General features: G+C 37.2%; 1 protein-coding gene and 1 pseudogene across 2 annotated transcripts in view; one reads left to right on the plus strand and one right to left on the minus strand.

The window, feature by feature from the left end:
* The window catches only part of LOC126355135 (uncharacterized), a 249994-nt gene that overhangs the window by 32380 nt on the left and 191410 nt on the right, over window positions 1-26204 (minus strand). The window contains exon 7 of one of the 2 annotated variants that reach the window (XM_050005322.1): window positions 23622-23809. In XM_050005322.1, coding sequence (XP_049861279.1) covers window positions 23622-23809 — 188 coding nt within the window. Of the gene's footprint in view, window positions 1-23621; window positions 23810-26204 lie in introns of those variants that run through there. The other variant, XM_050005331.1, reaches the window with a different exon arrangement.
* Window positions 4483-4600, plus strand: LOC126287748 (5S ribosomal RNA; annotated as a pseudogene).

Here is a 26204-nt window from a genome sequence, read left to right on the forward strand (position 1 = left end):
AAAATGGTCATCAATCTCACTGACATGGAGGTGACTCGTGATGTGGTTTCCGTTCTGGAGAAGGGCTTTAACTTTGTTCCTTCCCCCATGTTCACGCAGGTTGGGAACATCATCAGCATAGTTGAACAGGTTGCAGTGTGACCACCACCTGAAGCAGCTGAAGAAGTACGCCAGAAAACCTGCCATGCTCTGACTAGAACTAAACCTACGAAGTCAAACATTATCAGCAGAGAGAGGACGGCCATTTGGGAACTGAGACAGTGCCCTGAGATTGTTGTCTTAAAAGCTGACAAAGGCAATTCTACTGTTGTTCTTTCCCATAAGAACTACAGTGAGAAGATGCAGCACCTGCTAGATGAAGACACCTACAGGAAGATCAATGCTGACCCCACAAAGAAGGTGGAGAACAAGACAAGGGCTTATCTCAATGATGCAGATTTACCAGAGGGGGTCACCAAGAAAATGTCACCTCAAGGACCTATACCACCAAAACTTTATGGACTCCCTAAAGTCCACAAAGAGGGGGTGCTGTTACACCTGATTGTCAGCAATATTAGGGCACCTACATACTGGCAAAATACCTGGTGGAAATACTAAGCCCTTATGTAGGTAAATGCCCTCATCACATCTGTAATTCTGTGGATTTTGTAAAATGTCTCAACAATCTCAGGGTGCAAGTCTCAGATGTCCTGGTGAGCTTTGACATTGTTTCGTTATTCACCTGTGTGCCTCTATGAGAGTCAGTTGAGCTTATTGGGCAGAAATTTGATGAGAAGACTACAGACCTTTTCAAGCATGTCCTGACCTCACAAATGGAAAGAGTCACAATGGACAGCCCACTCTCACCTGCGGTCACAAATTTGTACATGGAGTACTTCAAGGAGGAAGCCTTGGCATCATCCAAATGGAAACCTACTTGTTTTTTCTGTTATGTGAATGACATGTTTGTCATATGGCCCCATGGTAGGGAAACGCTGAACTCCATACATCCCAACTTCCAATTCACAATGCATACTGAAGGAGAAGGAAGATTATCTTTCTCGGACATCATGGCAAAGAGAAGAGCAGATGGCACATTGGGTCACAGTGTATACAGGAAGAAAATGCACACTGATCTGTATTTGCATGCAGACAGCTGTCACCCTCCTTCTCAGAGGAATGGGGTTCTAAAAACTCTGGAACACAGGGTGTGCAGCACGGAGAGTCTGCCCCAGGAGCTGGAAGACCTCAGAACTGTATTTCAAAAGAACAGGTATTACGGAATGGCAGATTAGATGCGCTCTCCGCCCCACCTCTACAGTGCAACCTCTGGGGATGGAAGAAGTAATGGAGGCAGAAGAAGCCACTGCTTTTATTCCATACACTGGCGCACTATCGGGGAAAATCAGATGCATATTAAAGAAACACCAAGTCAAAACTGTCTTCTTGCACAATAAAACAAGAGCATTATTGTTTAAGTGTGAAAGATGATCTCAGCTTGTGGAAGACTGGCATATACCAGATTCCCTGTTATATTGGACAGACAGAGCACACCATTATGATTGTTGCTGAGAACATCAAAGCCACACATGACTGAAGTATCCTTAAACAAGTCAGCAGTCACAGAGCACTGTTTGTCTGAAAAATGAGATGGATTATGAGTGTACCAACATCTTGATCCAGACTTCTAAATACTGGGACAGCATTGTCAGAAAGGCCTCTGAAATTCGCACCAGGGATGAACTCATCAACCAAGACTGTGGTTATAATCTTAGCAAGGCACAAAAAATATCACTGAGTATAATTAAGAAGACACTCAGCAATGAAAACGATCTGGTGATCTGGGAGGACTTAGCAACTACACCAACGCTACCACAGTTGCTGACCCGTGAGGTGGGTCTCCGCGACTGCTGACTTGCACCCGTGGGCGCAGAGGAAAAGGCATGTGAGGGGGAGGGATACATCCCAACCATCTGCTCTCAGGAGCTCAGTTCGTCAAAGCACGTTATGACGGTGACATGTCTGATCACTGAAATATTATGCTCATTGGACACTATGAACCAGTGGTACACCCGTGGACTTTTTGATCAGTTCACAAGAAGAACAGAATGGAAGTTTTTGAAATATTGTGCTACAGAAGAATGCTGATGGTAAGATGGGTAGATTGGATGTCCAATGGTTCTCATTGGCATAATAACCAAAAATATGAGGTCCATTAATTTCCAATGAATTACAACATTATTCATGAAATTCTAATTATACCTAACAACAATAGATACCACTAAAAAAAAAGAGACTTCTAAAAATATGTCTGAAATAAAATCTAGCCACTTGCTTGGTTCCTACAAGTGACAGTGATGTAAAATTGTTCCCAGCTGGTACTTAACTGTTTTGGACAGGGCGTAATGTATCATAATTTTTGCTTATTCCCTCATTTCATATTTTTCACATGTGCTAAGGTGCCATAGAAATTTACACATTGGATTCATAATAAAGACAGCTAGAGTTCATATCTTTGCTTAGTCATCATGATTAAGGTCTCCTATGACTACCATAAACCTTTCAGTTGAATAGTACTTAAAAGAAGTTCATCCCTAATTATTGTCCAACTGATCTAGTGTCTCCCTTATGATGACCTATATTTTGACAGAACTTTAACTTCAACCCTCCTCGTGTTATAATTATTCAGTACAAAACTACTGTTTGAGTCATGAGTTGCCTGAGTGCAACTTTAATTTATATTTCATTTATTTACTTATGTTTTTAGTGGGAGAAGAGGGAGATAAGTGAAAAATTCCACAACATATAACTGGTCTAATGATCACTGAAAGCTACAGAATATGTCAATGATGGCATTTCTGAAACACTTTGTAAGGAACATAACATTCATCTCAATGCATCTACTGCTTACATTTGCTTCATTTTCCTTCACTTCTTCCACACCTTTCACTTGGCTCACTTTTTATGTTATATACAATGGGAACGGAATTCATGGCATATACAAAGACTATTATGACTTACTTTTATTACCCACTCTAAGAACTTAAGTGTGGCTTTTGCAATATGGCTAACTTTTCTGTCCATGTTCCAGGAACAGAAATCAGCAGATCAGTATTGAAAATGGGATCTGAGAAGTAACTGTGTATTAGGCAATGGTATGAAGGGAATTCTTCCGTGTGAACCAAATTTCATGCATTTATATTCATCACTGTTTGCTAAAATTTTTAAGTCCATACAGTCTACGTCAGCACAGAAAAGTAACGATTGGAAGGTTTCAACAGAGGGAAAAGCAGTGTGGAAGGTAAACCACAATTAATTGTTATTAAAGGAAATAAGTCCTTGTAATGAGTTCACAATCACACTGAAATTTTGTGAGTAATACTGTCTGGATTTCTTTGTGGCTTTTTATTAATTTATTATGTTGTTTCAGACATTGTTTGGCTACTGCCTTCATCTGATCCAAACTTAGAATTCTAGTTTAGTAATTCTAAGTTCAGTGCCAGTGTGCAATATAACCTGTGATGGAGACAGACATGAAGGTGATTCCCCTGTTTTATTGCACTTTGACACTGAATTTTTTATCAGAAGTTATAAGTTTGGATTTGATGAAGTCAGTAACCAAAATATGGCAGAAAACATTAATAAAGCATGTAAATCATTAAGAATCAAGACAACATTGCTAGCAAAGGCCACATTCAGGCCAGATCTACCCTCTGTTACCCCGATAAATAATATATGGATCAGCTCATTCATGGTTGATATAACAGTTATTAATATATGGGTTTAGATAGTACCAAAACTGGATTATATATATACTATGCTCCAGCTGGAGCAACTCATTGTCATTTCTGAACAGAAAATACTCTGTATGAAAATCGGTGGCCATTTCTTGTACTGACCGGGTTTGAAGAAGATGATGATGATAACTTGTGACACAAAAAGTTCAAGATACTGTCCTTAAAACAGAACAGATCTGTTTTGAATAATACAATATAATGTATTTATCTTTGGAAATGTTTACATGCAATTGGTTTTGTTATACAAAATTTATACACACTTATAATTACAACATTACAGTGATTTTACATGGATCCTTACCTAATTATATTACAAGGAGGCTTTTACTTACACCAACCAATCGCTTTTTGCTAACCTAATACAGAATGCCACAGTGAATCAGAAAATCACATTAATGTCTTTCTAACTATATAATCTGTAAAAAATTAAAATAATCTTAATTTTTTCTGTGTAATGCCTTACACAATATGGTACAGTGAATCAACATAGCACAATGTTAGCGTCATAATATATTACAATTTATAATTTTGTATACTCTCATCTCAAAGCTCCAAGTCATTGATTGTACTTTTTTTCAAATTCCTTCACAATATACAAGGCTTTACTTTTTACATACTTCGTTATTATGCTTTTAAATTTATTCAGAGGCAATAAGTGTGCATTTTTAGGTAGTTTGTTAAAATATGTGACACCAAGATATTTATAGGCAACAGCCTTGCCGCAGTGGATACACCGGTTCCCGTCAGATCACCGAAGTTAAGGGCTGTTGGGCGTGGATGGCACTTGGATGGGTGACCATCCGAGCCGCCATGAGCTGTTGCCCTTTATCGGGGTGCACTCAGCCTATTCATGCCAATTGAGGAGCTACTCAACCGAATAGCAGCAGCTCCGGACAAAGGACACCATCATAACGACCGGGAGAGCGATGTGCTGACCACATGCCCCTCCTATCCGCATCATCAGCTGTGGAAGGCATGGCAGTCAGATGGTCCTGATGAGCCAGTTGTGGCCTGAAGACGGATTGCTTTACAATACTTATAGCTGCTGTGGACCTCTGATAATCTGGCATGTGACTTGTCAATTGCATGTCTATGTCTAATGTTTTGGTGATATACTGTCATCCTAAGGTCAAAATTATTCAGGTTTTACTTAGTATATACTAGTAAACTATAAATATATAAACTAGCTGTTGTTGTTGTTGTGGTCTTCAGTCCTGAGACTTGTTTGATGCAGCTCTCCATGCTACTCTATCCTGTGCGAGTTTCTTCATCTCCCAGTACCTACTGCAGCCTACATTCCTCTGAATCTGCTTAGTGTATTCATCTCTTAGTCTCCCTCTATGATTTTTACCCTCCACACTGCCCTCCAATACTAAATTGGTGATCCCTCGATGTCTCAGAACATGTCCTACCAAACGATCCCTTCTTCTAGTCAAATTGTGCCACAAGCTCCTCTTCTCCACATTTTGAAAGCTTCTATTCTCTTCTTTTCTAATCTAGTTATCGTCCACGGTTCACTTCCATACATGGCTACACTCCATACAAATACTTTCAGAAATGTCTTCCTGACACTCAAATCTATTCTCGATGTTAACAAATTTCTCTTCTTCAGAAACGCTTTCCTTGCCATTGCCAGTCTACATTTTATATCCTCTCTACTTCAACCATCATCAGTTATTTTGCTCCCCAAATAGCAAAACTACTTTACTACTTTAAGTGTCTCATTTCCTAATCTAATACCCTCAACATCACCCGACTTAATTCGACTACATTCCATTATCCTAGTTTTGCTTTTGTTGATGTTCATCTTATATCCTCCTTTCAAGACACTATCCATTCCGTTCAACTGCTCTTCCAAGTCCTTTGCTGTCTATGGCAGAATTACAAAGTCATCGGCGAACCTCAAAGTTTTTATTTCTTCTCCATGGATTTTAATACCTACTCCGAACTTTTCTTTTGTTTCCTTTATTCTTTGCTCAGCCCTGTCTCACTCCCTTCCCAACCACTGCTTCCCTTTCATACCCCTCGACTCTTATAACTGACGTCTGGTTTCTGTACAAATTGTAAATAGCCTTTCGCTCTCTGTATTTTACCCTTGCCACCTTCAGAATTTGAAAGAGTGTTCCAACCAACATTGTCTAAAGATTTCTCTAAGTCTACAAATGCTAGAAACGTAGGGCCAGTATTGCCTCACGTGTCCCAACATTTCTACGGAATCCAAACTGATCTTCCCCGAGGTCGGCTTCTATCAGATTTTCCATTTGTCTGTAAAGAATTCGCGTTAGTATTTTGCAGCTGTGACTTATTAAAGTGATAGTTCAGTAAATTTCACATCTGTCATCATCTGCTTTCTTTGGGATTGGGATTATTATATTCTTCTTGAAGTCTGAGGGTATTTCGCCTGTTTCATACATCTTGCTCACCAGATGGTAGAGTTTTGTCAGGACTGGCTCTCCCAAGGCCATCAGTAGTTCCAATGGAATGTTGTCTACTCCGGGGCCCTTGTTTCGACTCAAGTACATTCCCATTGTATAGACCCTCTACATCCTCCTTCCACCTTTCTGCTTTCCCTTCTTTGCTTAGAACTGGGTTCCCATCAAAGCTCTTGATATTCATACAAGTGGTTCTCCTTTCTCCAAAGGTCTCTTTTAATTTTCCTGTAGGCAGTATCTATCTTACCCCTAGTAAGATAAGCCTCTACATCCTTACATTTGTCCTCTAGCCATACCTGCTTAGCCATTTTGCACTTCCTGTCGATATCATTTGTGAAATGTTTGTATTCCTTTTCACATGCTTCATTTACTGCATTTTTATGTTTTCTCCTTTCATCAATTAAATTCAATATTTCTTCTGTTACCTAAGGGTTTCTATTAGCCATCGTCTTTTTACCTATTTGATCCTCTGCTGCCCTCACTATTTCATCTCTCAAAGTTACCCATTCTTCTTCTACTGTATTTCTTTCCCCCATTCCTGTCAATTGTTCCCTTATGGTCTCCCTGAAACTCTGTACAACCTCTGGTTCTTTCAGTTTATCCAGGTCCCGTCTCCTTAAATTCCCACCTTTTTGCAGTTTCTTCAGTTTTAATCTACAGTTCATAACCAATAGATTGTGGTCAGAGTCCACATCTGCCTCTGGAAATGTCTTACAATTTAAAACCTGGTTCCTAAATCTCTGTATTACCATTATATAATCTATCTGATACTTTTAGTATCTCCAGGGTTCTTCCATGTATACAACCTTGTTTCATGATTCTTAAACCAAGTGTTCTTCCATGTGTACAACCTTCTTGCATGATTCTTAGACCAAGTACAACCTTCTTTCATGATTCTTAAACCAAGTGTTAGCTATGATTAAGTTATACTCTGCACAAAATTCTACCAGATGGCTTCCTCTTTCATTTCTTAGCCCCAATCCATATTCACCTACTATGTTTCCTTCTCTCCCTTTTCGTACTCTTGAATTCCAGTCACCGGTGCACAACACAGCTCAGACTTCAACTGATATGGAATCAAAGAAGTTTCACTGAGTTACTTTTCTTCTTGGGGCATTCACATTAAATACAATGTTTTCTGTTTCACTACTATTTGTATATAATGCATTAGACTGAAACCAGGAAGTACCCCTATCTACTGCTATTGCTACATTCAGTTGTAACTCATTCATGTCGGTATTCTGAGCAATTAATGCGGGGACATTTGCATATAATACAGTGTTACAGAACAATACAGATGACAGACCATTTATATATATACAATGAACACAAAGGATGCAATAACGGATCCCTGTGGTACTCATTTTCTAACAGGTAAAGGACCTGCTTTTCGGTTATTCACGCACCCTAACAGTTTTCTATTGCTTAAGTTTGACTGCAGTAGGAGGACAGTTTTCTCCCCTATTCCATTGAACTGTAGCCTTCTTATTAGGCTATTGTGGTACACTATATCAAAGGCTTTCCTTAAATCGAATAATATGGCACAGATTATTGACTTATTCTCAAAGCAGTCATATATATATTTTTTTTATGATCCCGTCAACTACCTTCACACTAGGGAGGGTAGATTATTATAATAAAATACTGGTTCATCTGCAGTTCTCTGTTATTTTAGAAGTAAATGGGACTAGTGGAATGGATTGGTAATTTTGAGGTGGTGATGTGCTATGACAGATTAGATTATTATAATAAAATATTAGTTCATCTGCTGGTACATACAGTTCTCTGTTATTTTAGAAATAAATGGGACTAATGGAATGGATTGGTAATTTTGAGGTAGTGATGTGCTACCTTTCTTAAAGACAGACTCAATCAAGGATATTTTTAGGCACTCTGGGTACACTCCCTCTGATAATATTTTGTGTATTATTTTGTTAAGGACATTATAAGCTCTTTTATTATCTGCTTAATTTGAAAATTAGAAAACCCACAGTGATGTTCTATTCAGCAATTATTGAATTTAGCTATTGATTCATTAATATGTCAGTAAGTTACATGACTCCATTCAAAACATTCAATTGCTTTATTGAGTAATGGTGGCAGTAGTACTTCTGCCTTGCTCACATCACACTTTATGTTGGTCAGGGGGTATTGGAATAATGTAATATTTCTTTTGGCAATTTATTTACATTTTGATGACTTCCCATTCTGCTTTACATTTATTTAAAGACTTAAGAATGTGTCCCTCATTGGCCTTGCATTTTGCTGTCTTGATTGCAGATCTGTAGTGCCTTTTATGATCTTTTATTTGTTTGAATCTTTTTCACTGTCTTGTGACCCAGCATAGTAAAGTAGCATAAATATTTTTAAGTTATCTAGTTGTGGTGTGTACCAGTATTTTCAACTTTCTGGTCTACATAGAGGGTTATGTGTGTAATATTTCTTATAATATCCAGGGCATATTTCTTCAAAGATTTCAGTTACTACTTCTAACAATCTTTTGATTGACTCATTAGCATCCATATGACATGTAAGTAGTTTATTCAGTCTACGAATGTTGATCTAGATTTTAGTTTAACTTCTGTTCATTTATGGGCCTAATGATTCTTTCCTGACTAGTACCTGATTCACAATCCAGAGGAATTTAAAGCCACAGTCCTTCATGCTAAGAAATTTGTGATTTGATTGTATTAAACTGACACCTGCTCAAGCAAAACTTACAGATAATGTTATCCACGAATGCATTCAATCTGGTGGTCTTGTCATTTATACAGTAAAAATGTAGTGACCTTAATGTGTTGAGTAAATTACTTACACTTCTAATTCTACATCTAATGCAGTGGTTCTCAAACTTTTTGAGCTTTGGATGCATTTTAAAAGCCACAAATAATTGTGGATGCACTATATACACATTCCTGAGGAATATTTTACAACAGTCAATACAGGAAATAAATAGTTTGACAATATAACAATTAAGTCATTTTATTTTGAATATTATGTCCAGATCACAGAAAATACAACTTATATTAATAAGAAACATACATTACCACAATATGAACAAATAATTTTTGTATAAAAAATGTGAGAGATTCATGAAGCACAATTATGACTCAAATGCAACGGCTGAGCGCCGTGTTGCCTCCTACCCTGCCAAGATGAAAGGCAAGAGAAACTATTAAGTGAAATGTATTGAAATGAAATAATGCAATAAAACTAAGAATTAATTCAAATTATAGAGAAAAGAAGTAATGCAATACAAACGAAATGTACCTTACGTCTACTCTTTCTAGTGTTTATCAGAAACATGGGCCTGATGTGTCCTCATGATTTCTTCAATATTTGGAGATATATCTGAAAACCAGACTCTCACTTCCTTGTCAATACACTGAAGAGTTCCTCTCTTTTTACATTTAATTGTGGTGAGGTCAGAAAATCATAATTCACATAAATAAGAGGTCAAAAATCGAAGTAAAATGTTCCCAGCCTTTTTAGATATCGACACATATTCATCTTTCATAGAATTTCAAAAGGCTTCAAGAGACAATTACTTATGCTTAATCATCAGTCAATGATTAGCAGATATAGCTGCCAATCCTTCTTCTTCTGTTAATGTTATGCCAAAATCGCCTGCACTTTCCATGACTGGGTTTGGAATCCAATCATACTGTTCAGTGTTGAGGGATGGAAAACATGAACTCAGTTTTTCTTAAAAACTTATTAAATGATCTACTACTGTTGGAAGTATTTCATATATCCATGTGCTGCTTACCAATGGCAACACTTCCAAGTTACCTTGAACAGCTTTTCTTTTCCATCTTTGTAGTTTTCTGTGAAACACTTCAATTTTGTCAGTGGATGTGAGGATGTTTTCTACTTTCCCTTGCATGCTCGTATTCGAAATACTGAACTGCTGAAATATGTTGGCCAAATATTGCAATCTGGCAATCCAAAATTCACTCAAAAGGAGGTTGCAAAAATGTAAATATTTCATTTCTTTGAAAAATGCGATAAGTTATTGTCATAGCTCATGCACATGGGTAAGTACTTTCCCCCTCCACAACCACCTGACTTATGTGTGTAAAAGCAACCATCTGTGTTCTGGCTCCAAGTCAACACAGAGTTTTTTGAATAAACTGGTTTTGACAGGGGAGCAGGAAAGGCATCACAGGACATTTTAATCTGCAGTGTCTACACTTTTACAAATAAATTCATAAAACTTTGTCAGTATGATTCAGGATTCACACACATAGCAGTGGAAGTTCAAAAACATAACAAAGTAATTTTTACACTTACTACTGGCTGCATTTGTTGCCACAGATACATTTTCTTCATAAGTAAGAGAGATTCTTTGATGAATTTTGCACAGCATACAAACCATACTTACAGGTGTACGAAACTCTAGAATTTTCCAAATCTATTAAAAACTGTGGTAAAAATTGAAATAATTAACTAGAAAATTTGAGTATTTTCTAAAGAGGAAGTTTAAAGTGTAACAGCTCATTCATTTTTTCATAAATTAAATAAATTCTAGAGTTTGATACACCTGTAAGTATGATTTGTATGCTGTAAAAGACCGATTGACATGTCACCTGAAAGCTCTGTGATAACATCAAGCATTCAGCAATGGGAACACGTTTTCATTCTGGGCCTGGATTCTTGTGCCTCCATGGGTTAACAGTGCTGCTAAAGATAATTTTCAAGTTAAGTTAACCTTGCTGGAAGCTTCTGTCATGAATCTACTGGATCATTAACCTGCAGTGGGAATGACGCTCAGAAGTAACACGGCTTCATGAACAATGACGATCATGTTCACATGTGCTACTCATATGCAGTAAAGAACATGAAATGAAATTCTTTTTGTCATGGTCAGCTCGAGGTCAAACAATAAGCAGCTCTCATGTATAATTTCCTCTCAGAGTTTTTCTTTTCAATATTTTATGAAAAACAGAAAGGTCCTACACATTTTCAATAAAATATTATTAAAAAGTGACTGGTTGCGGACGTTATTTATAATTTTTTGATACACTGTCATGGTGCCTAAATTGGTCATAATGGCCAATAATAATGCGCAGTTCACTTCCTATGTGCTGTTGCAGCGACTCGGAGTTAGGTGGAATAGGTTCAAAATCATTGGGAATGACGCAAAACCTACTGCATTCTATAGACAAGTTGTGATCACATGCATAGCACACAAGGCTCAGTTTCCAGCATGGCTACCATCATATAAGAAAAATGTCCATAGATAAATCAACTGCGAAACAGAAGCACGACACAATCAGATAATATCCATAAGAGTTTGTCTCATAAAAATCCGTCAGTCGTCAAATGTTTTTTTAAACTGTTTTCTTCTGATTCTGAACATTTGGATATGACCAGAAATTCATTATTGTTTGATGACACTGTGGATTAACTCAATGTTTATTTACAAACTTGAAGAACACAAGTGTTGTACTACTTGGTTATGGAAAGAAGGCATGGAACGAGGCATGCAAACATAATTTGCACGACACTGTTGTAATGCAGTTCTAATGCAAGGAGCTGAAGAAAATGTCATTTGTGGCATTTATTAATTGTGAATAAACATGAAGCATTATGTTGTAAGAAACATGCAGTCCATGGTTGCAGTCTTGAAATGCAAGTTTTTTATAACATGTCAAATAAGTTACTGTGTTGGCCACACCAAACTCTACCATGGGTAAAGTGTTACATTTATAAATACAGTTACATTCATTATGAAATGAATTAATCACTCCCACCACTGCATATTGTTATGATTGTAGCAATGGGGCAATTATCTGACCATTCTGTTTCTCCAGATGGCAGCATCCTGCCATCCGAATAACTTCTCCCCCCCCCCCCCCCCCCCCCCCCCCCATGACTTACACTTTCCCTAGAATTCCTTACACTTCTTGGTGGTGTAAGGGATGACTGCAATAGGCCAGCAATGGTTTTATCATCAATCATTATTTTGAAATACCTTTCACATTTCCCAAACAGACATTACTGTTAGATAGCTAAGATTAGCAGCAATGGAAGAGAGAAGACAGTCGGCATGAAATGTTCGGAATACTGTCAACACCACGAGGAGAATAAGTCACCTTATTTCCTTAACCAAACTGAACTATTTGACAAAATTTAAAGACTTGTTCCATATTATACATGTTGTGAATTGGATAACATTGAGTAGCTTGAGATTATTTTATATTTGGTCATACGTTTTCCTAAAATTTTACACCTGTACATGAACAAAAGAAAAATTCAGAGTAGGAATTAAAATCCATGGAGAAGAAATAAAAATTCTGAGGTTCGCTGATGACATTGTAATTTTGTCAGAGACAGCAAAGGAACTGGACAAGCAGCTGAAACGGACAGTGTCTTGAAAGGAGGATATAAGATGAACATCAACAAAAACAAAATTAACATCGAGTATAGATTTAAGTGTCAGGAAATCATTTCTGAAAGTATTTGTACGGAGTGTACCCTTGTATGGAAGTGAAACGTGAATGATAGTTTAGACAAGAAGAGAATAGAAGCTTTTGAAATGTGCTACAGAAGAATGCTGAAGATTAGAGGGGTAGATCACATAACTAATGAGGAGGTATTGAATAGAATTGGAGAGAAGAGGAGTTTGTGGCACAACATGACTAGAAGAAGGGATCAATTGGTAGGGCATAGTCTGAGACATCAAGGGATCACCAATTTAGTATTGGGGGGAAGCGTGGATGGTAAAAATCATAGAGGAAGACAAAGGGATGGATACACTAAACAGATTCAGAAGGATGTAGGATGCAGTAGGTACTGGGAGATGAAGAAGCTTGCATAGGATAGAGTAGCATGGAGAGCTGCATCAAACCAGCCTCTGGACTGAAGACCTCAACAAAAACACCTGTAAATGTTCTAGGGCGCATCCATGCGCCTTCGTGCACACTTTGAGAACCACTGGTCTAATGTCTAATGAGGTCTGTTCAAAAAAATTCTGGAACTTTGTCCACAAAATGTTTCTATGCTTACTTTTTACCAGGTGTACGAGTATGAAATGAGTGTTAAGATACAAATGTGTTGATAGGGAACATTTGTTGTTGAATGAGCCTTAGTTTTTTTTGTTTGGTTGGTATGACATCTGTCAAAGATATTTAGTATACATCAAGTCATGGAAAAAAAATCATATGTTTTCATCATGTTAACAATGTCGAATTTTGTACCAGAAAGTGATGATCTCTGAAAAGCATTAATTTTTTGTTTTTATTTGAAAAAATGTGCTTCATAGTCACATCGAATGCTTGTCGAGGCATATGGTGATCATGCTCTATCACAAGCAACATGCTAAAGATGGTTTCAACAGTTCAGAAATAATGATTTTTAAGTAAGAAATGAAGAACGTGGAAGACCACCAAAATAGTTCAAAGATGCCGAATTGCAAGCAATATTGGATGAAGGTGATACTTTGAGTCAGAAGCAAATGGCACAAATGCTAAATGTTGCACAACAAACAATTTCTGACCATTTGAAAGCCATGGGAAAGATCCAAAAGTGTGGAAAATGGGTGGCATATGAATTGAATGAAAGACAGATGGAAAACCGAAAAACCATTTGTCAATATTACGGTATATTGATAATTTTTACTTATGGACCGTCTGACAGCAACTGAATGAAACACAATTTTAGTGCCATATGCGTTTTGCCTTTATTTTCTGCAAGGCTTCATCGGTGGCCTGGAATATGTACATATGTTAGCTATTTTATTTACATTTTTTGTCACTGTGCCTATAAGTTATAAACAGTTCTGGTGGTTGGTATTTCCTATTAAGTAGTAATGTTTTGAACTGTACTTACAGGTTTGCGTGGGCAATTTCTTACATATTACGCTCCTGTTACACTTTTGGTGTTGTTCTTCTTCTTATGAACGCCAATCTGCAGTTTTTTTTTCCACATTCCACAGCAATATGGTCTGAACGCTTGTTTTAATGCAATGTTTTGGTTTCTGTTGCTGACTGTCAAATGTTTTTGCCAAAGATCGAATGTTATTGCCAAACTTATGAATGTAACTATTGAAGTATCTGTGGTCTGTTCGTGTATGCATTTGTGTGTGTGTGAGTGTTTTTTGGTGTGATATTTTTTGTTGTTGCTCTATGTGTGTGTGTGTGTGTGTGTGTGTGTGTGTGTGTGTGTGTGTGTGTGTGTGTTTTGGTGTGATATATATATTTTTGTGCTCTCTCTCTGTGTGTGTGTGTGTGTGTGTGTGTGTGTGTGTGTGTGTGTGTGTGTCCAGATGGTGTGGGGAAGAGTTTTTTTGTTTTATGTTATCATTTCCTTTATTAAGGGTAGTAGGGAGCCTGTGCTGATGTGTGTTTGTTCATTTATCACATGTTTGTTTTTTGCTACGGCTTTCTGGATGTGGAAGTTTTCTTGCATTTGTATAAGATGTTTGTCATGGTTGCTTATTCTCATTATTTTCATTTCTTGTTCCATGTTTGTAGTATGATGGTTGTAGTGTTTTAAATGCTCTGCAAATGTGGAATTGTTTGTTTCATACTTCCAACAACGGATATGTTCTTTGTATCTTGTTTCAAAATTCCTGCATGTCATGCCTATGTATACTGCATCACAACTTTGACATTCAAGTTTATATATTCCTGATTGTTGGAATTTGTCCTTCTCGGTAGCTGGCTGGCTTAGGTGTGATTGAAGGGTTTGCCCAGGCTTATATGCTATTTTGAAGCCCTGTCTCTTTAGGATGTTTGCAACTCTGTGTGTTAGTTTATGTGTGTAGGTCATGGTGTACCATCTGGTTCTTTTCTGTGTGGTGTTGTCATTGTGTGTGTTTGTAAGTTTTCAGCTTGTGAGTTGTTTTGTATTGTGGAAATGTTGTGTTTGTTTTTTATTTGTGTTTTTATTTTTTGATTGAGCCTGTGTACCACATGTGTGTCATACCCGTTGTTCCTAGCTATTTGTATGATTGTACTCATTTCTTGTTCATAGTTTCTTTTGCTGAGTGAGATTCTGTTTAATCTATGTAACATGGTCTTAGTGCTGCAAGTTTCTGGCTGTGGGGGTGGTTGGATGTGGAATGTATTTTGAGTCTGTGGCTGTTGGTTTTCTAAAGATGTTAAATGTATGTTTACCATTTTCTTTTTTAATTTTAATGCCAAGAAAATTTATTTGATTTTCTTTTTCTTTTTTAAGTGTGAATTTTATGTTCTGATGAGCTTTGTTTATTTCTGAATGGAGTTCATCTATTTTTTCACTTGGCTCATCTACCAGACAAATAATGTCATCCACGTATCTGTACCAATATATGATTTTGAAACTACTTTCATTTGTTGTTATCTTATCAAATATCTGATTTTCAAGGTGACAGATGAAAATGTTTGCTAGTGTTGCTGATATTGGGGATCCCATGGGCAGTCCATCAGTTTGTAGATAATATTCTTTCCCAAACTGAAAGTAGTTTTGTTCAGCTGTCAGTCTGAGCATATCTGTTATTTCTTTTATTGTGTCTGTGGGATGAGAGATTTTGTTCTATGATTTCTAGTGTTTCTGTGATAGGGATGGAGGTATACATATTTTCTATATCGAATGAAATCAATGATGCTGTGTGTGGTACCTGTTCTGTATGTTTTCTATTAGGTTTCCTGTGTTTATCACTGTTCTGTTGTTTACTACTTTATAGTGTTTTGTAACTAACTTTTGGAGGTGTTTGGCTATGCGGTATGTTGGGGCTTTCTTGAAGTTGATAACAGCTCTCATTGGCATTCCATCTTTATGTACTTTCGGTTGACTGCGGAGTGTTGGTGCTTGTGGGTTTTTCTGTGTTAAGTAGTATTCTGTTTGTCTGTGAGTGTGTGCTCAATGTTTTTCAGTGTTCGTTTCACATTTGCCTGGAATTGTGTAGTTGGATCTGACTTCAGTTTTTGTATGGCGTTGGTGTTTATGTATTCTTTGGTTTTTGTGATATATTGCTCTTTATCCATCAGTACTGTTACATTTCCCTTGTCTGCTCTTGTTATTAATACGTTATTGTTTATTAACTTTTGTTTTAAAATTCTGATAGTAGCTGCTTCTGTTTGGTTGTTCTTATTGTGTGTCTGCTGTGTTCGTTTTATTATGCCTTTTATTTCTTCTTTTACTAGTTCTCTTGTCAGTCCTATGTTTATTTCACAATTGTTTTGCTGTTCTTCACGTGTAAGGATGTGTTCGGTTTCTACTATGAGATTTTCCATGTATTGATAGTTCACTTTGCTATTGGTGCAGTGTTTCAAATCTTTTTCCAAGAATATTTTTTAATTTTCGTATAGTTCTGTCTCTGTTAGGTTAACTAAGCGTGGATGGAATGTGTGTTGGTGTTCTTGTGGTTTCACATTTAAAATGTAAATGTATTTTTGCGTATTTTTTACTGTTAGTTTCATTATCTTCTATTAATGTTTGTTTTGTAACTGTTTCATTGCTGTGTATGTGTTGTGTTCAGTTTTTTCTATTAGTGCCATGAAAACTGCAGCGTTTCCTACGTTTTTTGCCAGTTCTACATGAGTCTTGTAGAGCATCATGTGTAAGTGCTGTTTTTTTTTTTAATAGAGCGTCTTAATTTCATATAGTAACCAATATCGTTCTGCAAATGATTTCAACTTTTGTGTCACCATTTGTCAAATTTTGCTTAAAAGACATGACAGAAAATCAATTTTGCATTGAGTAGTTACTGGCAATGAAAAATGGATTTATTTTAAGAAACCTAAATGGGAAAAATCATGGGTTAATAATCTGGGACAACCATCATCATTGACTGCAAAACCAGATTGATTCAGCAAAAAGACAATGCTCTGTGTTTGGTGGGATCAGAAAGGTGTGGTGTATCTTGAGCTTCTAAAACCTGGTAAAACTGTGAATACTAATCGCTACAGACAACAAATGATCAATTTGAACTATGCATTGATCGAAAAAAGACCAGAATGGGCCAGAAGACATGGCTAAGTAATTTTTTTACACAATGTACCTGAACACAAAGCATACAATCAAAACACTTGCCAGGGAGCTGCTACCCCACCCGCCGTATTCACCAGACTTGGCCCCTTCCGACTACTATTTGTTTTCATCAATCGGACATGCATTGGCTGAGGAACACTTTGATTCCTACTCCTATGAAGAAGTCGAAAATTGGGTGTCTGACTGGTTTGCTTCAAAAGACGAACATTTTATTGGTGAGGTGTCCACAAACTGCCAGAGAGATGGTTTAAAATGTATAGAAAGCAATGGTCAGTACTTTGAATAAAATTAGTGTTTCATTTTCACAAAAAAAAAAAAAAACACTCATTTTATACCGGTACACCTGGTACTTGTTGGACATGGTCCCTTCCACAACTGATACACTACTCCCAAGACCATTTCCACTTATGGAAGCAGTCTTGGTACACCTCTTGCTGGATCACCAAAAGCGCTGTCTGTGAATTTTCTATTATCTCATATTTTGTTGCAAATCTTCATCCTTTCAACAGGGTTTTCAACTTTGGAAATTAAAAAGTTCACACAGGAGTCAGGTCTGGAGAGTAAAATGATTTGAGGCAGCAGTGATTTGGTTTTTTGTGCAACAGTCATGCACCAACAGGGGGTGAACATGTGGCTGTGTTAGCATGATGCAAGAGCCATGAATTGTCTTGCCAGATTTCAGGCCGTTTCCTTCTCACATTTTCTCACAGGCATTGCAACACCTTCTGATAGTACCATCGATTAACAATGTGTCCCTGTGGCACAAATTCATGATGAACTAATCCTTCAAAGTCAAAGAAAACTACCAGCATGGCTCTGACATTTGACCTGATCTGACGAGATTTTTTTGGTCTTGGAGAACCTTTCCCCACCCTTTGTGAAGACTGTACCTTGATCTCAACATCATAACCATAGACCCACATCTCATCACCAGTTATGAACCTCTTAAGGGACATCTCATTCTCATTTGCTTTATCCAAAAGCTCTTCACAGATTGTAATCTGAAGGTCTTTCTGGTCTTGACTCATGAGCAATGGGACAAACTTGGCAGCAACATGATGCATTCCAAGATGATGTGTCAGGATTTCAAGACATGATCCAACTGAAATGATACCTTCTTCTGCGATCTCTCTGACAGTCAGTCTTCAATTTTGTTGAAGTCCCTGACACGAGTGTTGTCGGTAGACGTCGATGGGCATCCTGAACAAGGGTCATCTTTAACTTCCATCTTGCTATTTTGAGACTATGTGACCATTCCTAACACTGAGTATGGCTTAAGCACTCATCACTGTACGCTTTGTGCATCATTTGGTGCATCCCTGTAAAGATTTTCTTGAGTTTCATGCAAAATTCACTACAGATGCGCTGCTTCTCTAACTCTGCCATCTCTAAATTCACAAGCCGTGTGACACTACATTCTATTCAATACAGCACTAAACAAAAACTAACAGACATACAACAATGAAACTTCTGGCAGTTACTAATTAAACATAGGTGTGTACAGGGATGACAACAGCATTTCACTCCAGCACACCATTGGTGCAAAATTATGATTGTTCTGGTTGTGCATTTTTTATACTTGAGAAGCAAGACTTTAAGTTTTTGGAGAGTTTCTATAAACAAATCTTCATTGTGATTGGGGATGATATACTGAATCTGCTATAATTTCCAGTCTTGGCAACAGTACTGCTGCAACTTCAAAGTTAGATCCTATACAAAGTACCCAATTTCATAATTTAGTTCAAGCATTTTATTAACGTAGGTAGGTATGCAACAATGTTTCATATTTGTCTTGCAATAACCCGTAACTGATTCATAGCCATTTGGTACGCTTAACTCTAATTCTCTACATGATAACCAGTGTCCATTTATTACAAGCATACTACAGTTTAACTTCTCCAGTCAGTGTTGGAGTTTGACAAATTTATTGTTTAAGGATTGTACATTTACATGAAGCAACATAAGGCTTTTTCACTGTGAGCTGTTATTAATAAGACTACTTCAGAACTATAGGGATCACTTACTCTACTTCTCAGTTCCAGTTGTTCTACATTATTTTCTTTTAATACAGAGGAATACATATTCGCAGATGTCATCTTATCATTTATTGTAGTGGTTGTTGATGAAACACTTCTGTAATATTTCTTTTCTCAAAAAAAAAAAAAGCCAGTGTAATGCAGAGTGATTGTTTCTTCCTCTAGCTGAATAGGGCACAGACACCTTTCATTTCATTCACTAACCTTAGTTTGCCCTTCGTGCTCATGTGAGGTGTTCATGGTGGTTCAGCTTGCTGACATTTACTGAATACACATAACTGAATTTTTTAAATTGTTTCTGTAACACCGTAATTGTAAGCTTCTATTTCCCTATCAACAGTTGTCCACTCTGGGAAGCCATACCATACATGTATGTTAGTTATGGCAACATTGGTGTGGTGCAGTTGTAGAAATAATTTCCTGTAACTTTGTGCTGCTGATTTGCTTTCATTTTTGTATACATCATTTGTGCCACCCATGATCACAATACAGCCATCTTCATTCAATTTTCCAATTTTTTTAACCACAGAATTACATTGAACTTACAAGGGAACCTCCCCATCGCACCTCCTCAGATTTAGTTATAAGTTGGCACAGTGGATAGGCCTTGAAAAACTGAATACAGATCAATCGAGAAAACCAAAAGAAGTTGTGTGGAACTATGAAAAAATAAGCAAAATATACAAACTGAGTAGTCCATGTGCATGATAGGCAATATCAAGGAAATTTGAGCTCAGGAGCGCCACGGTCCTGTGGTTAGCATTAGCAGCTGCGGAACGAGAGGTCCTTGGTTCAAGACTACCTTCGAGTGAAAAGTTTAATTTTTTATTTTCTGACAATTATTATCTGGCCATCCGTCCATCCGATATGGGGTCACTGTGCCATAGTATGTGAACGCTACACCTAAACCAAAAAATTTGAAAACGTTAAAAACATATGTTTTGACAGAGCACAGGGAAATCTGTGTGACTGTGAAACTGTTGCATTCATTTGTTGCTGTTTACGTGACAAACTCTTATGTTTTCATTACTTTTTTGGGAGTGATTATCACATCCACAAGAAAACCTGAATCGGGCAAGGCAGAAGAATCTTTTTACCCATTCGTCAAGTGTACAAATTAGGTGGGTTGGCAACATATTCCTGTCATGTGACGCACATGCCATGACCAGTGTCGTATAGAATATATAAGATGTGTTTTTCTGTGGAGGTATCGGTTGACCTATAACCTTGTGATCAAATGTTTTCGGTTCCCATTGGAGAGGCAGGTACTTTTGTCTACTAATCGCACGGTTTTGTGGTGCGGTCGCAAAACACAGACACCAAACTTATTATAGTGTCAGAGATGTCAATGAACGAACGGACAGATCATAACTTTGCGAAAATAAAAAAAGTAAACTTTTCACTCGAGGGAAGACTTGAACCAAGGATCTCTTGTTCCACAGTTGCACACGCTAACCATGGGACCATGGCGCTCCTGAGTTCCCATCATCCTTGATGTTGCTTATCTTGCGCATGGGCTACTCAGTTTGTATATTTTGCTTATTTTTTCCATAGTTCCACACAACTTCTTCCTGTTTTCTCGATTGATCTGTGTTCAGTTTTTCAAGGCCTATCCACTGTGCCAACTTATAACTAAATCTGAGGGGGGTGCGATGGGGAGGTTTCCTTGTTAGCAAACACAAAATAATGAGAGTATATATTTTCATGAAGTGAAACAGCAAGTCTTTTTCCGTTGTTGTCAGCATAAATTACTTTTTTTTGTTTTTATTGACATTCGAACGTTTTGGTTTAGAGCTTTAATGACATCCCACTGTGTATTGATTTGTTTGTGCTGGTGGATTATTTGCCTCCTAAATTTTGGGATGAATAGTTAGATAACACAAGCAAAGGAATGTGACTTTGTTGTTCTGCTTGCTTGTGCATTTTCTTTAGTAAAGTGCATTTCTACTGCAATGAGTGAACACTTCCAGTTTCACTGTCTTGGGAATAACTGGTGAAAACAAAATCTTTTACATTAGCTGTTGTCCTTCATGCAAACTGAAAGTGACACTATTCTCTCTGAAGGCAATCTGTGGCTCTCATATGCTGTTTCTTTGCTGCTACTTGTCTAACTTGGTGAAAAATTAGATTTGCAGTTGATACATTTCTAGTCTAGTGTGCTTTTTGTCCTTCCTCATTGAAGGATTCATCACATTGAACATGGCACTTTTTACTGCACTGGTTACAAGTAATACTATTTTGATGCAGTTCTTACACAATCTGTCTTCTACAGTATATTTTTTGCTATAGCAGTGTTTCAGATTGGCATTTCAGCCCTGTGATCTCATTTAGTAGCACATTGATGACTTCATTCACATGGCCTACATTCCTAAATTTTAAGCCTATTTCACAGTTGTCGCACTTATTGCTCACACAGATTTTCTGCTTGGCATTTTCATTAACATAGTTATCTTACATTTTATGTACATGATACCTGTTGTTGCTAATTTTTTGCATGAGCAGATATATGAGTTCATTTTTTGTGAGCAGTCATGAACAATGTGGTCACTTCTTTTGAGAATTCACTTATATGTTTTCCCGTTTGCTATTTCCACCAATTTTGTTATTATATTACACAAAATGCAGCGGCCACGGTACTGTTCTGTTTTATACTCTTATTTTGCAAGTTAAACTCACATTATATTTTTTGCTATAGCAGTGTTTCAGATTGGCATTTCAGCCCTGTGATCTCATTTAGTAGCACATTGATGACTTCATTCACATGGCCTACATTCCTAAATTTTAAGCCTATTTCACAGTTGTCGCACTTATTGCTCACACAGATTTTCTGCTTGGCATTTTCATTAACATAGTTATCTTACATTTTATGTACATGATACCTGTTGTTGCTAATTTTTTGCATGAGCAGATATATGAGTTCATTTTTTGTGAGCAGTCATGAACAATGTGGTCACTTCTTTTGAGAATTCACTTATATGTTTTCCCGTTTGCTATTTCCACCAATTTTGTTATTATATTACACAAAATGCACTCTGTTCCACTGTGTTAATATGACCCTTTGCTTTTGAGACACTTCTGTCTGGAATTATAACCAGTATTTGCGGACCAACTAATCTCACAACTTAAATTTGGCACCATTTTAAAAGGTCAAGTGACATTAACTGTCTTGAAATTCACTGTCTTACATTATTCTTGGAATCTCTGAAGAAAACACAGTCAGTAATGATGACTAAGTTAAAAATAATAGTTTTTAGTTAATATTTTCTGCTACAAAGCAATTTTAACTCTGCGCTCCTTTGGTGTCCACTAGTAAGATTACTTTCGTGAATCTGTGTACACTATAAGATTTGTGAGGGGCTGACATAAATATTTAGGTATCAACTCAAAAAGATAAAGCTATATAATCAATTTTTGGTTTGTTTTCAGGTACATGTCTGCAGTCCTGGTGCACATTCAAATCTCCACGTCACAGTATCGCAGCATCTGGCCTGGCAGTGTAGTGGTAAAGCATGTCGCTAGAAAACTGAGAGGTTGTGGGATTGACTCCTGGTCAGTCCATGGAAATTTTATGTCTTCCTTTAATCTACCCTTTACCTTTCAATGATGTGAGGGGTCACCAGAGTAGAGACATCATTTGAATTCCACATTTAAATATAAGTCCCTTTTCATTGTTTGGATAACTGGGGTAGGTAAGGAACAAGCAAGTCACCAAAGTAGCATCCAACTTGGACCTGGCCATTGAGCCACACAGAATCAATTAATCACAGTATCTTGGCACATCATTTTTTGTAACAGCAGGAAGTGTCTGTGCTATTTTAGTTTGGCTCCTCTAACTGCAAACCATTGTAGTGGTAGCAGAGATTTCATTATGTACCAGGACTAGATACAAATACTTGGAAGCAAATGAAAAATTTGCTTAACTTTATATTTTTTGGTGATAATTAAAACCTTTTGTCTTAATAACACTTAGCTTTATAAGAGCATTAAAAAGCTTCGGTTACTCAGCTGTTTCCTTCATCCTTGATTAAATTTCAGAATGAGACAATATATAGTATTTGAAGAGAAATCCTAGGATTAGCACTGGGTGGCTTCAGAGCAGGTTGTAAAGTTCATATTTCGAACTACTTACATTAAAGGTCACAGACTACAGTAAAACATCTGTTGTATGTTTTGTTTTGAATGTAACTGTATATACAGGTGGTAGAGAGCTAATGTATAACCAAAGCTTTCAGCACCCAATAATGATACAGTATATTTCGTAAGTCCACATAATCTCAGTAAACAATTATATGTGCTATTACAGACGCAACAAGAATGATTAATACATATGAATTTCTTTGACAACCATTAAACAGATCACACTAACAATATTTCTGGGCATGCTACATATAATAAATTACCTGCAAATCTTAATGTTCTGTTTAGGAAATTCCTTTGGTTGTTTATGAATTTTTCCTGTACCAATATGAGAATCAGAAACAGGTGCTACTGCTGTTTGTACTTTAACAGCAGAGGGAGCAATTTTTCTTCGTTTCCGAGCTTCTTTTCTAGAATCTGGAGGTAGCTTTCCAGCTTCATCATTCTGTAACTGTGACAAAAAACCTTTACCAGCATTATTCAACAACTGCTGTGAAATTAATATTAGATGTTAATTTTTTGATCCCATTTAAAAACTACAAAATAGTCTTCTCAGAAAATACTAATTTCCTACCTCTTTAGATGCAGTGTGGGGTGCTCTATTATATGTTCTATTCAATGACAAACTAAATGTTTACTTTATTATTTTTTTAAATTAGGAATGAGTGAAATAGTGACTATAAAAATATATCTATTTGAAATATTAAGTGAAAATGTTTGGTATATCGAGGGGGGGGGGGGGGGGGGGGGAGTGCACGACAAGCCGAAATAGGTTAAGGTGACGGCTAATGATAAGCGGCTGGAAATCTGGGTTGGAGACCAAGTTTGGCACAAATTGTCATGCATAACTAATAAACTGTATAGTTGACTTTTTTTTCAATTTGTGAATCCATTTTGTAATAATTACAATAGATATAATGATCAAATGGACTCTGTTCCTTCTGGTATGCATGCACATTGAAAAATGAGGAGCATCCAGTTAGGAAGTTTATAGGCAGAGATATGCTAAGTGAAATGCATTTGGCTGTCAACAAGCTGTACAGCTACATTATTGTAGTTGAATGCAGAACTGTAAGTGTAAGATCTACTGAGAATTATAGAGAAGTGAAAAATCTGCTTGACGAGAAAACATACAAAGTAATAAAGAAAGAATTGTACTCTTAAGCATCCAATGGAACATGAACTCATACAAAACTTTCATCACACAAAAGAGCAGCTGACAGCAAAATTTGTTCATAGTAAAATGAGACCCATTCAGCAAGGATAGCTTATAGGCAGAGAGACTCTAAATTAAATGAATTTGGCTATGAAAAGAGCAATGTCTGAAGTTTTCAATGACAACTGTAGCAGAATGTCATGGAAAGACCTCTAACAAAACTCAAAAGAAATTCTGGTTTTATGCAAACGCTCTCTGCCAGAATTAGTGTACAGGCATTCGTGGATGCCACAAGAACTGAAATTAAGGGTAGCGAAGCAAAAGCATAAACAATGAACTCAATTTTCAAATGTTCCCTTAGAAAGGAAAACCCAGGATTATTGTTCAAGTTTATTTCTCTTACCTGCCAAGATGATCTACACAAATATTAGTGTCAACTGAGTTGGGAAGCAGCTGAAGTCACTTAAACTAAACAAGGCACCAGAGGCCAATGGAATATCTATCAGTTTCTTTACGAATTGGTGGCTGAGTTAGCTCCACTTTTACTCCACTTTTAACCGTATACCATAGCTCCTTTAAACAAAACACCATGCTCAGTAGCTGGAGGAAAGAAGGGGTCATACCTGAATAAAAGACACTAGCAAAAAAAGGTTGAGATCAGTTTCTAGCCAAGAGATATTTACACTGCACTTCAGTAAAAATTTTCTGCTGTATCCTGCAAACTAGTGTGTGTGATTGTTGATGTGCTGAGTGCGATGTCACAGCAATTGCATATGTGAATCGTCCTCTAACAGCATCAGTGCAGGCAGGCTGCTGGAGGCCATATGTGGGAGGCATGTAGGAGACGTCCACGTGGTGAGGTCTCTACTGTGCTGTCTGCCTGTGACTCATGCGTATATATGCATGGAGCAACACTAGCTGATTCTCTTGTATTTCCTTCCAGTGTATCGTTCACATAACTGTACTGTGTCTTGTTATGTGGGGATGTCTGTTTTCTATTATTGTACAATGCTTCATGGATAAAGTCATATTTGTGTTACTTGTACCGGTATCATGTATTACATGGTTACTACACATCTGTAAATGAGTTTGGAATGGTTTCTGGTTGTGGAATTTTTAATTACAGTTCCATCAGGTTTATTCATTATGAAAATTGTGCTAGTGGCTCTCATAGAACAGCTTACTTCAACTGTGACCACTTTGTCAGCTTCCATTAAGACACACGGTGCTGTTTTGTCGGTCCATCCATCCATATTCCTTCCATACGATGGTTCAGCTGAGGGCTGGGATGCTTTCAAAAAAGTCTAAGATGGCATTTTTTAACTTTCAGTGTGACAGACTCGAATTTGTGCATAGCCTTCTTCCTCTCACAGATTCCACCTAAGTTGTATCAATTAGAGTGTCAGCTTGCCCCTTTACAAGAACCTGTAGCTCTTACTTTTGATCTCATGCACAGCTTATTGTCCAACTATTATTGCAAATGAACACGTTATAGCAAAATGAGTTGAACTCCACCGAATCTGTGAGAAACCAAACATGTCATGCAGGGCCTCGGCAGCCGAACTTCACGGCCTTAGCGATATGTGTCCATTCATTATTGTCACACATAATGACTCTTATGCAGACACTGTGGTGTGTGACACAACCATCTATTTAACTCCAGACAAGGACTTGCAGCAGAGAGCTTTAT

This window comes from Schistocerca gregaria, chromosome 1 (assembly GCF_023897955.1).
Source record: "Schistocerca gregaria isolate iqSchGreg1 chromosome 1, iqSchGreg1.2, whole genome shotgun sequence".
NCBI lineage: Eukaryota > Metazoa > Arthropoda > Insecta > Orthoptera > Acrididae > Schistocerca > Schistocerca gregaria.